General features: G+C 45.3%; 1 protein-coding gene across 2 annotated transcripts in view; it reads right to left on the reverse strand.

Moving 5' to 3' along the window:
• The window catches only part of Map2k5 (mitogen-activated protein kinase kinase 5), a 238,473-nt gene that overhangs the window by 27,587 nt on the left and 195,392 nt on the right, over positions 1 to 15,494 (reverse strand). For both annotated transcript variants that reach the window (XM_059268067.1, XM_059268066.1), the window contains 2 exons: positions 9,066 to 9,127; positions 5,591 to 5,636 (listed from right to left, as the gene is read on the reverse strand). In XM_059268067.1, the coding sequence (XP_059124050.1) occupies positions 5,591 to 5,636; positions 9,066 to 9,127 (108 nt within the window). The remainder of the gene's footprint in view (positions 1 to 5,590; positions 5,637 to 9,065; positions 9,128 to 15,494) is intronic.

Raw genomic sequence — 15,494 nt, forward strand, 5'->3', positions numbered from 1 at the left:
TGGCCTCCACTGCCTGGACACTCTGTCAAGGTTTCCCGGAACACGGCTACAGGGCCCAGCAGCATCATGTGGTTCTTTACATGTGAAATCAAGATTACCGGAGCAGAGAGAGCCGGCCCATCAGCATGCTGAAGGCTCACGGCTGCCTTTCCTTCCTGTGGTTTAAAGCCGACTCTCGATTCATGTATTAGGCTCAATGGCTACAGAAACCCCACTGTCCCCAGCACAAGCGACTTCCCTGCAGTCGCACAAGACGTGCTACTCAGACAGAGTTTCGTGCTGCTTTGACGCAGAGTCTAAGTTTTTAGACTCACACTGCAGTCCCTTCTGCTTAACACCAGAGTCACTACAGGGACTTCTCCAGTGACCGCTCAGCTCGGGGCACTGCCCACCTGAATGCCACCTTTGTGTTCGGAATTCCACCAGGCCAGGGTCAAATGGGTTTCTGTTCCAGCAGGCACTAGAGGCTTCCGCTGCTCTGAAAAGGTGTGGGGTGCACACACATGGGTGCTTTGCCTGTTCTGTCTTGTGAGCCTGGAACGGCCCCCTGAAAATGAATACAGTTCAACCCATCCTTCAGAGGTGCTTTTCGCACACTACCCTCTCCACCCAGCATTCCCTAACCATCCTGGTGGGTCCCACACACCCCTTGTTGCTCCTTTAAAAAACTGCTACTTCATTCTGGCTAGCCGGGCACCTGCCTCTCCCCTGTGAGACTCTACCTGTGTGGTGTACTGTCCTTTAAAGGAGCTGCTGGGATAAGCACAGGACTCTGCTCAGAGTGGTCTTTAAATATCTGAATTTGATTTTTTTTGTCAGGCTCTGTGATCTCAGAAAGGGATATAGATGTTAATGACGAAAACTTGGAGTGTATTATTATTTGGTGTGTTGTATGCACACGTGTATGTGAGTGTGCCTAACCTGTCGAGGCAGAGGCTGACAGGGGATGTCCTCCTCCTCTATAACTGTCCATTTTTTGAGGCAGGGTCCCGCCCTGGAGTTCACTGATTGGCTACACTGGCTTGCCAGGGAGCCCTTCCCAGAAGCCTCCCGTTTCCCACTTCCAGCACTGGAATCATAGGTACACGCCATGCTCCATTTTTATAATTTATTTAAGTTTTTCATTTGTACATGGTGTGTCTGTGTGGGGTGTGTATGTGTGCCAGAGAAGGCCATCAGATGTCCTGCTGTCACTCTCCACTCGTCCTGGGAGATGTGTCTCATCTGAAGCTCTCCTTTTCAGCTAGGCTACTGGCCACTGTCTCCCGACACTCGGCTTCGGTTGGTTGGTTTTTTCAAGACAGGGTTTCTCTGGGTAGCCCTGGCTGTCCTGGAACTCACTCTGTAGACCAGGCTGACCTCGAACTCACAGAGATCCACCTGCCTCTGCCTCTCAAGTGCTGGGGATAAAAGGTGGGCACCACCATGCCAGGATACCTGGCTTTTTTTTATTTTTTTATTTTTTTTTTACATGAGTGCTAGGGATCTGAACTCAAATACTCACACTAGCAGAGTGCTCACACTGACAGAGTGCTCACACTAGCAGAGTGCTCACACTGACAAGAGTACTCACACTAACAACAGAATGCTCACACTAACAAAACAGTACTCGCTCACACTAACAACAGAGTGCTCACACTAACAACAGAGTGCTCACACTAACAAAAGAGTGCTCACACTAACAACAGAGTGCTCACACTGACCAACAGAGTGCTCACACTGACAGAGTGCTCACACTGACAGAGTGCTCACACTAACAACAGAGTGCTCACACTGACAGAATGCTCACACTGACAGAATGCTCACACTGACAGAGTGCTCACACTGACAGAATGCTCACACTGACAGAGTGCTCACACTGACAGAGTGCTCACACTAACAGGGTGAGCATTTCACTCATGGCACCATCTCCTCAGCACCTGCTTGCTTTTTTAAAAAAAGAATTATTTTATTAAATTAAAAAAATTATGTGTACGGGTGTTTTTCCTGAGTGTATGGTTGTGTATGACTTGCATGCCTGGTACCCTCAGATGTCAGAAAAGGGCACTGGATCCCCTAGAACCAGAGTTACTGATGGTTGTGGGCCACCATGTGGGTGCTGGGAATTGAACCTGGGTTCTCTGGAAGAGCAGTCAGTGCATTCTTAACCAAAGAGTTATGTCTCCACCTCCTTTCCTTTCCTTTCTCCTTCCCTTCCCCTTCCCCCTCCCCCATCCTCTTCCCCTTCTCCTCCCTTTCTTTCTTTCTTTCTTCCTTTCTTCCTTTCTTCCTTCCTTCCTTTCTTTCTGTGTATATCACTGTGTGTTTATATGCACCACATGTGTACAGGTGTCTACAAAGGCTAGCAGGTGTTGGATCCCATCTCTGGAGTTACAGGCAGCTGTGACTTGCCTGATGTTAGGCTGAGAACTGACCTGGGTCCTCTATAAGAGCAGTGCACGCTCTTAAGTGCTGAGCCATCTCCTGAGCACTGGTGACAGGTATGAAGCAACATGACCAGTGTGAGTGCATTCTGCATGCAGTTTAAGGTCTGTGCACCAGAAAACTGTGCCCAGTATATGGTCTTTGGTCCCTTACATGCAAGCATTCTAAAAGTTCCTTGGTCCAGCTTTATAAGACTTCCATTTACGGCATACAGCTATCTGATCTGAAGAACAACAGAGAATAAAGTTTAGCAGCTATACACTGAAATGTATATGCATTTTAATGGCCTTAAGAATTTAACCTTGTGCTGGGTGGTGGTGGCCCACACCTTTAATCCCAGCACATGGGAGGCAAAGACAAGTGGATCTGTGTGAGTTCCAGGCCAGTCTGGTCAACCTTGAGTTTCACGTTTAATCTTAGAATGACATGGACAATGATTTTTAAGGCTTGATATTAGGTACTTAGGTCTGTAAAGTTATTCAACTAAATACAAAGTCTGAATGCTGCTATATGCATGGCCAGGTCCTGGGTCCAGGGTGATCTGGACCATCCGTCCTGCATTCAGATTTATTCAGGCAGGGCCATGCTGTGTTCCCAGTCACAGCCACACCTGGAGTTCACGCAAGAGTTTCCAAATGGGGAATCAATAACTACTATCTTTTCAAGTACCTCATCTTTGATTTTCTTCCTATAACTCGGAAGATGCTGACCCACAGGGAAATTCTGACAATTATGTGGGCCCCGCCGCTGACATAGCCCAAGTATACCCCTCTTTGGCACCCTGCTGGCTGGGGTTACTGTACTTGTGGGAGATAAATTGCTCTTTTTTTTTTTTTTTTTTTTTTTTTCAAAAGGCACAGGCCCTCACCCACAGTGACAAATGGGCGATAATCCTTGTATTCCAGAGGAGGCCCTTGTCTTCAGATGGGAGCACCATCAAATAGGTTGCAGGCAGAGAGGGTAAAGGGAAAATTAAAGTCTCTGGGCGGTGGTGGCGCACGCCTTTAATCCCAGCACTCGGGAGGCAGAGCCAGGCGGATCTCTGTGAGTTCGAGGCCAGCCTGGACTACCAAGTGAGTTCCAGGAAAGGTGCAAAGCTACACAGAGAAACCCTGTCTCGAACCCCCCCCCCTCAAAAAAAAGAGAAAATTAAAGTCCTAGTATGTTACAAGGAGTAAAGAAAGGGTTCCTTAAGATGGGATCTCTAGGATGTGACTCAGGCTCCAGACCAGGACCCCCTCCTGTGTCTGGTGTTTAACCAGAAGCTGACAGGCAGGTCTCCATCACCTTGACCACTGGCTGCGGCCATCTCCCCACTGTTTGCTCCCTCTTCACCAAGTTCTACCAAACAAGGGTTTGCCTCACTTCTGCCAGACCTCTGGGGATAAATTTCACCCAAATCTCAATAGTGAGTACTGTTAAAGAGAAAATTAAGTACAGGAAGGTGTTGCCTGTGACTACGTTTTTCTTTATTATTTTTTAAAATATATATTTGTTAATTAAAAAGATGGAACAGCATACAGAAGGGATTAAAAAGCGAAGTGCCCACCCTTTAGCCTTATTTTTATGACTTGTATCCTCTTCCTCAGGGGGGCCTTCCTTACTCAACATACATCCATATGCATTTATGGGTGTACACATGATCTGCAGATGTTTTATTTATAAGTGGCCAGCTCACCGCAGCATCGAACATGCACTTGCCCACAGATATCTGCTTTATGAAACCCCTTTTCTTTGTTTAATAGCCGAGTTATCCAGCCATAGCACAATAATGACCAGGTAAATGAGTCTCCATTTCTTGAACCTGTTCCAGACTTTCTCAAATGTGACTAACTGCAAGATCTTCCAAACCATCAGAGACCAAACAAACAAACAATAAAACCTCCAAACCACTTAACTAGCAAACCAAACAAAACCCCCAACCCTACCTTCAGTCTGGACACAAGACCCACAGTTAGAAACTGCAAAGGTTTTGGGAATGAACTTTTAATTTGACGCTTTTAAGAAAAGTGAGACCTAGTCCAGTGTGACATGAAAGAGAAATGTACCTGCCAGTGACATCAAAGGGACATGCCTATGTGAAGATGGACTGTAGTACACAGAAGTTGGGTGCTTAGAACAAGATCCAAACGATAAAACCCTCTGAGCCAAAAGAGTAAAATGCACCTTGTTTCAAAAGGCCGAGGTTGGCTGATTGCAGTCACCTGTAGACAGAGGCATCCCAAGTGCCAGGCAGAGCAGATCACACCCACTGTTACTAACGCTCCACCCAGCACCCTTCTAACCGCTCACATCAACGGTCGGTAGTAAGTGAAGGACCATTTGGGAATTGAAAAGGGACCATCTCTGTTCCTTTCCCTGCTTGAATAAAAACTGTCATTTGCAATCAAAGCAAGCTTGCCTTGGAGCTGGGAACATAGCACCAGCCACCTCACAGTATCTGTTTCTGAGGAAAGACCAAAGATTCACAGTGAACTGATCTCATTTCATTCCACGTGAATCAAGAGGATCCTACACTACATTCATGATTCTCCGGAGGACCGCACCACACATTACAAACTTCTTTTGCTGTCTTCTGTCACCAGCCCTGGGACTTCTGAAAGGCAGTAACAGCCAATGCACTAAGTTGTGACCCTTGAATGAAGCAGATGACGAGAGTTCTTCATGAAGCTTCAAAATGGTGGGGTTTTCAAAAGTGAAACTTAAGTTCAAGGGTCTGAGCTTCAGAAAAACCTACCCAGGGCTGGGAATATGGGTCAGTAGGCGAGTGCTTGCTTGGTATGCAGGAGACCCTAGGTTCAGTCTCCAGCACGGAAAGAAAATAAGAAAAACCCTACCCAGTAAAGTAAGTAATGTTGACTATGGATTGTTTAAATGTCCTGGTCTTAAGGAGGCTGGGGTTGGGGCAGATTTATGTATCAAAGGCTAGCCTCACTTAGAGCCAAGGATAGTCCTTCAGTTTCAGATCCTCTTGCTTCTACCTCTCAAATGCCACAACCATGCTAGGTTATTAGGTGCTGTCAATAGATCCCAGTGCTCTGAGCATGCTGGGCAAGTGCTCTACCAAGTGAACCACATCTCCAGCCCTCACGCCAGGCTCTGTTGTAATGCTGAACATAAACCCTGACCTGGAGAACTCTAAGACACTTAAGAAGATTTCACTTACCATCAGTTCCTCGGGCGCTGGTCTTTCTTTGGGCTGTTTTCTCATGCTGCAGTAGGAAGACAAAAGACCCTCATTCATATTTATTATTATTTTTTGCTGTTAATTTCCACCCCTGTTTCTGCTGGAATTTGAATGTTTGCAAAATGTTGCCGGATATTTGATCACAGTGTGAAACTCCAAGACTGTGTTAATAAAGTTATCCTTGGACCAGGGGGTGGAGCCAGACACTAGGTGACAGGAATTAGCCACAGAGAAGTCAGAGGAGCCAGGAATATGGATAGAGACACACAGAAAGGAGTAGGGAGGGACTTAGACATTCAGCGGTCTTTTCTGTTTGGGGGAGTGGAGAGACACTTCTCTTGCTGGATCTCTGGCCAGAAAGGAAGGATCAGCTGGTTGCTTTTTGGCTTCTCTGATCTAGCAGGTTTTCACCCCAACATCTGACTCCCGAGTCTTTATTGGTACATAGAATGATAGAGACTTAGTTAAAACCAACATTTGGCTGCCGTGGCTGAGCTAAGTCAGTGCTGGCAGGCCAAAGGGTGCAGACAGTAGTTAAAATATCAGCAGATTCTGGTGCGGCCACTAAGCCAACTGATAACCAAGAGCAAATCCATCAGCTCAATGCTTGTCCAAAGTACTAACACACATTCCTGATCTTATGCTGGTCTTGACTTCTGGGGACATTGTGAAACAGAATTCTTTTATTCAAGTTACTGTTGAAGTAAAGATAAGTTATTGTAATTCTCTTTTTAAAAGATTTATTTATTTTATGTGTGTGTTTGTCTGCATGTACGTATGTGTAGCATATGCATGCCTGGAGCCCACAGAGGTCAGAAGAGGTGTCAGATACCCTGGGATTGGAGTTATAGGTAGTTGGGAACTACCCTGTGGGTGCTGGGAACCGAACCCAGATCCTCTGCAAGAGCAACAAGTGCTCTTAATCACTGAGCCATCCCTCTAGTCCTGTAATTCTATTTTTGAAATCACTGTGGATTTTCTTCTTCCTGACTCAGTTGCCAACTTATTTCAATCTTAAATTCGAGGAACAATATAGTTCTGTTTTGGTCATTGGGGTAAGAAGGAAAAAAGGATGGTGACAGTCAGGTCACATGAGAAAACCCTCTGGTTCTGGCGCTCAATGGTGAGCTGTAAATAAATGTCAGAAGTATAGACGATGCCACAAGACCACAGATGGCTCCTTACACCTCTTCTTGACTTGCATTTATTTTCGCTAAGATGCAAGGTGCTAATTCATTTCACAGTTGTGAGACAGTTAAGTTTAGTTAAGCCCTTTAAAGAATTACATTGTTCACGCAAACTCTTTCCTGTCTTCTCTCCAGAAGCTCCAATTAGTAGCAGCTGCATGTACTTAGCTATGTGATGAAGGACCAAATGGTACAGAGGTGATGGTGGGCAACTGCCTACCTGTGGCCATGTTTGTTCTATACTCACAGCATTTGTGAGATGAAGTCAGGAAAGAGACCGTGAATTTTCTGACAATACTTTTTTTTTTAATAGAGAGAATTAATGATCATTTGGTAAACAAGAACCATAGCTATGAACCATTAATGACATCGAGGACATTTGCCTTCTTTATAAATAACCATATGCACCTCTCAAATGCTGCATCCATTAGCAAGTGATTCAAGCTGTCTCGCCAGTGGAGTTGGTAACAGTCCTAATCTGACATTCCAAAGTAGCTGTATCTCTTGGGAAAACAAGGCTATTACCCAGGATCCCTTCTGTTTCAGCTGACATCTGTGGAGACTTTAACACAGGTTACCCTTCTTGTCTCCAGAAAACTTTTATATAACAGCCAATTAATGTTTTGGATGGGAGGGTGGTAAAGCTTCACACACTGTTCTCCCCGGGTGCCTGGCTCACTCCACCTCCAAGCTGGTCTCAGACCACACAGAGACCACGCAGAAATCCAACCTCTCTCTGTGATGCCCAAAGTCCGGGCTCCAGGCAGCCCGAAACTGCAGTTTGTTTCCTAATTTCTGCATCTAGTGGGACATGATGTACTTCTGAGTGTTTTCAGGAATTGCATGTGTAGGAAATTAAGAGATTAATCTGTTTCTGGACCAGGGCTCTAACGCACAGTTATAATGAGCTTCAAGAGCTCATGAGCCTGGTGTTTAATTAATAAGCATTTTCCCCAAGTAAGGCATGCTTTGAAAACAAAAGATTTTTGGAGTAAAAATAGTTTCTAGAAGCTACAGAATATGACATAAGTATTTTAAGTAAATAGAAGCAATTACAATTTTTAGATCTGGGGGAAATTTTCTTCCTCATTTTTTTTCTGGTGGAATATAAACCCTATGAGACATTTTCATTAAGAGGTAACATATCACACTCAGTCAAAAAGGTGATAAAGCTTGACATTTATATTAAGGAATATTTCTTGGTTTCACTTTTGTGTAACCATCAGATGGATCATGAGAGGGGGAGGGGACAGTGCACAGCCATTCTAGTTGAGCGAGGACTCTGAGCAGCTGCCCACACCACCTTGAATGGCCCCAGAGCAAACGGCTTCTCCTGGCAGGGGCTGCCTGTGCACCCTGCAGGAAGGGGGAAGGAGGGAGAGAAGCCAGGGAGTTATGAAGGAGTTGCAGAATGTTTGGTGTGTCCTGCCTCCTGCTCTGGAGGTCACCATTCCAGTGTCCCCGATCTGTCTCCTCTCTCTGGGGTAATTCCCCATGCTGGGGTGAGCCTGAGGGCACCAGAGCAACTGGCCCCCTGAGGCCACCCCACTGGAGCCCAGCAAGATTGGGGACATGGAGAAAGGGCTAATAAAAGAAAGATGTGTCCTGCCGGGAGGCAAAAGGCAGAGGGCTGAAAAAGAACCCTGGGTTGAAAACCTTCTGTTTCTTCAGGATAAAATGATAAGGCCTTGCTAGGAGGCTCCAACGACCCCTTGTGCAAAATCCTGGATTTCCTCTCAGTCCCTCGAGGGTTGGAGTGGGCTCAACAAAGGTCTCTGTGATCTTTAACATCAAACTTCAGTGAGGCGTGACCCTAGGATTGTGTTTAAAACAGACTCAAGGCAAGGTATTTACTGAGAATCAGGTGAATTAATAAACGGCTGCTTTGGCTAAGGAACAGGCAGTTTTATGGCTAACGAGGTTACATTAAAAAAAGCTTCACAGGTCCATCAATAGGGCGATGAAATGATGTATATTGGGAAGAAAATTCAGAGGCCGGCAACAGTGCCTGTGTTGGAGGAGTCCCCTTCTCAGTAGTTTACTAAGTTGGGAGGGGGGCTCTGAAATTCACCCACAACCCTTGTGTAAATAACATTTACATAATTTAAACAATTTCTTGGCTTTGTTGCCCCAGCTGCCCAAGGCCCAGAAGCCCCTCCCGTCTCCGAAAGGAAGCAGGGAGAGTCACAAGGTCTCAGGGAGCCTCGGAGTTAATGGCATGTATCATTTACATTGAGGGCATGACGGGCTTGCAAACGGGGACTCACCACTGAGTGATGAAATGTACAAACGGCTCCGAGAACTCGCCAAGCGGAAGGACTGGTGAATCCTGGGAGGGAGGAGGAAACAAGTCACCCAAAGTCACAACAACAGTTTTGGTTTTTATTTTCCCCTTTTTTCCTCTTCCACCCTCTACCCACACCTCACAGAGGAGCTGGAATGGCGGAAGGCCTCATCCAATTAAAAGGCCTGGCTGAACCCTCCTCCACACAGGGAAGCAGAGATGCCAAATTTCGAGCCCCACACATTTGACAATGGTGAGAAGCACAGAGCGGAGAGGGGGAGGTGAAAAAAGGACAATGATAGCCACAGGGTAGGAAGGAAGGTAGGGAAAGTGTAAATGAGAAATTAATGATTATTTAAGTAACACACAAATGGTCTTGTAATTAACAAAGAGCTGGGAAATTATTCTTGTTCTGACCTTTGTTTCTTTTCCTGGATTTGCTATTTATTTACACTTCCTGTTACTTACATTTTATTTGTGTATCTGACTGCTCCTAACTGCTTGCGCCTCGCTGTATATTTGCACCGTGCTTTTGTGTGTTTTAATTTAAAAGACAGACACTTTGGAGGGTGAGTTGTTTCCTGAGAAGGCATTTCAGCCTTTCTGCCAGCCTGGGCCGACTGGTGTGTCAGGAAGCCCGTGAATTGGGGACATGATGAGAAACGACCACCTCCGGGAGACCGGACGGAAAAAAAAAACCAGGAGTGGCGGTGGGAGTGAGCGAGCAGAAAACTGCAGAGCAACAACTGCCTGGGCTTCGTGACCCAGGGAGAGGAGCCCGTTGCCGTTCGCAGAGGAAGGCTTTAAGAATTTAGGAGGTTTTCCCCGAGTGACAGAGAGCGCCGCTGTGTTGATAGCGTGGCAGCTCAGGATGTAATGAAATTACACTGCAGAGTGCTTCAACAGTCATCTCATTAGGCCTACAGTTGGAACAAGAGAGCCACATAAAGTAGGCAGCTGCAAATGACTCCATTCTCATCTATTCTCATTTGCTATTAAAAATACCTTTCGGCGCCTTTTCCCCTCCCTGACATCCCTACACAAAGTGCCCCGCAAAGTATGATACATGCACCTATTTAAATTAACAAAGGAATGACTTATTTTAATCTCACTGTGCTTTGGAGTGCTTTGGCCATTTGGATGAGCAATATATCATTACATACAACCTTCCAGCGCTGCAGGCTAGGAACTCAGAGCATGCAGCATTTGGTGGGAGCCAAACAATTTCTCTAGCACACAACTGTGTCAAATGCATGCATGTATTCATTATGGAGAACGGGAGGAAATAGCTTTGATGTAGTGGAAAGGAGAAGAAGATAAAAGCACCTCTGCACTATGTGTGTCATTATCAATGGCAGAGAGACACAACCGCACAGCCTCCTACGTGATTAGTAAATATACATATAATTGCTGTGGCCAATTATCAGAAAAATGAGATCGGTAATTACAAGACAGAAAATTAACTAGAACTCTTATTAAGGCTTTGTTTCCGATTCAAACAATTTGGAAACTGCTGGAAAATACAATTAAATCAAAAGGAACTGAGAGGGCCAAGGCAGCCAAAAAAAAAAAAAAAAAAAAAAAAAAAAAAAAAGGTGTGTGTGTGTGAGAAGATGAACAAGATATGTCTTGGCTTTTACAAGGGCACCCTCTGAATTTATTCATCCAGTGGAGGCAAGAGAGGGAGGGGACGGCCACACTTCCAGACTTGAGATTGTCATCAGTAGAGAAAGCCTTTCAGAAGGAAAGAAAACAAAGGGAAGGAGTGTGAATAAAAGCTCATCAAGTTCAAAGCATCACTCACAGGCAATACACAGAGCAGGAGGAAGGGACTACTCAAGAGCCGCAAGACCCACATTAGCGGAACGGCCTCCATGACACTCTGGCAAAATGGCCACAGACGTCCCAGTGATTTGAAAAGCAAAAACAAAACAAGGTATCAATTTCCGACCAGGTCTGCTCTGAGGGAAGCTCTGTGTGTGTGTGTGTGTGTGTGTGTGTGTGTGTGTGTGTGTGTCTCGACTGGGTCAAGAAATGACAATTTTAGCTGGGCGTGTTGATTAGGATACACTTTCAGTCCCAGGGGGTAGATGGATCTCTTGAGTTTAAGGCCAAGCTGGTCTACATAGTGATCTCCCAGACAGCCAAGGCTACATAGTGAGACCCTGTCCCAGAAAAAAGACAAAGAAAATCCAGAAATGACATGTTAGTGTCTTCAACAACCATGATTGAGAAAGTAGTTAGAAGTCAAAAATGCAAAAAGAAAAAAAAAAAAAGAACTCTGATCTAAGAAGAAATGCCTCTAATTATCCCTGCATGGACCTTTTCTTTCTTGGATGTATGCATGGTACTCCAACTATCTGAGTGGCAGTTGCTTTATTTATTTATTTATTATTTTTCAAGACAGGGTTCTTACTCTGAAGCCCTGGTTGGCCTCGAACTCACAGAGATCCACCTGCCTCTGCCTCCTGAGTGCTGGTACTAAAGGCGTGCGCCACCAAACACTGCTGAGTAGTTGTTTTCAAAGGCAGTATTTAGGAAAATAAAGCTTAATGTCAATGTGGCTGAATATTTACCAAGATGGTTAAACTTCTGGACTGGATTTCTACAAAGCTCCTGTATAAAACATGACGCTAATGTAGCCTTCGCTTCAAGGTGGAATGCCAAAAGTCAATTCTGAGTCAGAGACTGGGCAGCTTGATGAAGGTGTCACTTTCACACAGCAGAAGGGAGATGAGACACGCAGCACCTTGTACTGATATTTAATTTTATTTAAGACCTAATATTATAGCTTGTTACGTCCCTCATATTATAAAACTGTGGAACACCGGGTGGAGGCCGTGAATAATTTATTTTACTTCTGAAAACAGCAGCCCATGTTGAATTTGGAGAGCCACAGAGAGCAGACTCTCATCTCAGAGGGGCCTGGAAGAAATCACTCATTGGAGACGTGTGGGGGACAGTCTCATCTCATGTGTATGCTGCCACATATTCCTTTTTCATTTTAAAATCCACGTCTCTTCCCTGCCTCAAGGAAGGCTGTTCTGAGAAGCAGAGGGCTGGCTAGAAGGTGGGTGGAGGGAACCACACATGCAGGGGCAAAGGTGGCCCCCAGAGAGCTTGGGAGTCCACAAAAGCAGGCTGCTAACACACGAAGAGAACATTCATGCTGCTCCAGAGATCTTTTCAAGCTCCTCTTTTCCTTTCTTCTTCTTCTTTTTAGACAGGGTTTCTCTGTGCAGCTCTGGCCATCCCGGAACTCACTCTGTAGACCGGGCTGGCCATGGACTCAGAGATGCGCCTGCCTCTGACGGCAGACGCTGAGATTAAAGGAATGCACCACCACTGCCTGGTTATTCTTCTTTTCTTTTTTAAAGAAAATAAAGGGGTTGGGGATTTAGCTCAGTGGTAGAGTGCTTGCCTAACAAGCCCAAGGCCCTGGGTTTGGTCCTCAGCTTCCAAAAAAAAAAAAAAAAATCTGCTTATTTTGTTCCAATTTTAGGGAAGGAGAGGGGTCAGGCACACACTAAAATTTGGGTTCTGGTTTCCCTAGGGTGCACCAGAAGGGAAAGCATCCTATCATGGGGGGTGGGTTGGAGGGGACTGAGACCCATCTCGAGGGATTCAGAGACTCCAGTAAAGGAGATGCTACATATCAAAAACATCCTCTTGTGAACTGGGCTCAGGCAAGAGGGAGAACTGCATTGGAAAACACACATGTTGACTGAAGAAGCCGGAACACTACCACCTCAGAGATGCTGGTGGAAACCGGGAGGGATGGGCAGTACAAATGGGTACTGCATGTCACCATAAGGGATTTCTTGTTTACAAGTTTTCTGTGAGCATCTAAGCATGAAAGTCTGGACCACAAGAGTAGGCACAACCTTAGCCAAAAGCTTTAATCCGAGGCTTGAATCCCAAAACAACTTTAGAATCCTGCTAAGGAACACAAGCTGGATCCAGCCACCGAGCAGGCAGCCGCTAAGTGACAGGAGCCGCCATGAAGCAGTTCAGTAAGCAGTTCTGGGCATGCAGGGGACAGTCTGCCAGTCTCAGAGGTTTCAAAACTATCTGGTAAGTTCCTTCTGCTAAACAACTGAACACAGGCAGGCCGCACACCAGAGAACAGCGAAGGACACTGGGAAAAAAGTTTGAATGATGCCTTTGCCTTGTGAGTAATGAACAGTTCAGGGAGGTCAACCCATTACAACCGAAACTGTTTAATTATTAATTATGCACAATCTCTGAGCAAAGGGACAAGTCCGGAATGTTTAATGTGTGCCAACTTCAACTGGACTCTCTCTCTCTCTGGGTATTTTGTTATTAGCACTTGTCAGCAAGGTACTCAGGCATAAAAAAAAGGCAAGCAGCAGAAAAGCTCTCTCGCGCTCTCTCTCTCTCTCTCTCTCTCTCTCTCTCTCTCTCTCTCTCTCTCTCTCTGTACCTACACACTCACTGAGGTGGAAGAGGAAGAGGCTTAAAGACATCCAGTCCTAACCACAGCTGCTTCCAGCTCACACACAGAGTAAGTCACAATGAACACACTTGTGACTACAAGGGCCGGAAGGTGGGTACTCCAGATACAGAAAGCATAAATGAGAAAATGCTTTTGAAACAACTGACTTAAAAGAGAGGTCACTTTTTTTAAAGGATATCTTCTTTGAAAACCATGTTTCTTGGCTTTAAAATAATCTCTGTGAGACTGGAAAGATGGCTCTGCATGTAAGAGCATGGGGATCCTTTTCTAGAGATTTGGTTCCTAGCACTGTAACCCCAATTCCAGGGGACCTGACCCCCTCTTCTGTCCTCCACGGGCACTTGCACTCATATACATAAATCTATGTAGACATGCACACATGCACATAATTTAAAAAATAAAAATAAATCTTTGAAAGGACCTGTGCCATTTAATGTTTATCTCTAAAGCCCCCAACCCCACCATTAACCACGTTATATTGTAAAATCTGAATAAAGCCAGCACCCAGATCTGTGCCCACGCTGGCTTCCTGGTTGCCATACTGTGTTAGTCCTATGAGAACTGTAAATGAGGAAGTAGGTATGTCTACCATCTCCAACTGCATGTGAATCTAAAACTATATTGAGAATGCCTAAAGAGAAAAGACTATAAAAAAAATTCCTGTGAACCTCAAATTCTTAGACTTCTGCTTTGTCACAACTGGAAAGAGACTGAAGGGCCTTTGTTTAGAAAATACTTTTAAGGACTTCAGTTTTATATTCATGCAGAATTAAAGATGACAATGGACTTTTACAACAATGTGGTGGGTCATTCACATACTACTAGGCATAAGTATGAAGTACCACCTCAAATGGTAAATTATATATTTCCTCAGTCATATGACAATTTTCTCAAGCCAGCACCTACCACATCAAAGACAATGAGTCTGGCACGGGGGTGACTGACACTACCACCAGAGGATGGCAGATGTGGGCCTCTGCTCAACTGCCTTCCTCACTCCCGGAGAGCACCTTCAACATTTCTAGTTGTACAGAAACAGATGTCCCTCCAAACAAAGATTTTATCTTATTGACATATGGAAGACAGGGATAACTAAACCACAGTGGTATTAACTTTGTGAGTTCTAAGGCCAATGTTAAATAAAATGCAGTCAAGTCTTCAAGTGGGGGAGGGGCTGGAGAGATGTATGACTCTGTGGCACACAAGGATAAGGACTGCAGACCCCAGCACCCGTGGCACGTCCTGCAAATACCTGCAACCCAAGCACTGGTGAAGACACACAGGGTGATCATTAGGGCCGGCTGCTGTCAGCCTAGCCGAAAACTGTTGAGTGCCAGGCTCAGTGAGAGACCCTGCCTCAAAGGAATAAGGAGGAGAGTACTGAAGGACTCCTGACCAGATAGCCCCTCTGGCCTCGAGTCACGTGTGCACACCTTACACACATGTGCCTGTACCCCTCTCCTCACACACATACACAAAAGAGGAAGCTTTCTAAGTTTATTTTATCTATTTATTTTGAGACAGGGTCTCTCCACAGAGCCCCGACTGTCCTAGAACTCTTTATATAGGATAGGCTGGCCTCGAACTAAAGGTATGTATCACCATGTTGGCCTGCTTTGAGATATATCATTGCTACAGCACCAAGACAATAAGTAGTTAATATTAGAGAATCACATGGAGCTAACACTGAATCATGTTCCACATTTAGGGGTAAGTCTTTTAATTCAAGTCTGATGCTCCTGTGGCTTGGCCCAAACAGAACTAGTGTTAGATCCTGTGGCTCACACTAATTATCACAGCTCTCTAAGATCACGCCATTTCTACTCATGGGGCTGGGTCAAAGGTTATTTGTAATTCCAGTGGCTTCAGGTCAGGCACAATAGCATTTTGCTGTCAGATCCCAAATTGGTTTTTGATCCTCACTGTTCATTCCTT

This window comes from Peromyscus eremicus, chromosome 7, assembly GCF_949786415.1.
Source record: "Peromyscus eremicus chromosome 7, PerEre_H2_v1, whole genome shotgun sequence".
Classification (NCBI taxonomy): Eukaryota; Metazoa; Chordata; class Mammalia; order Rodentia; family Cricetidae; genus Peromyscus; species Peromyscus eremicus.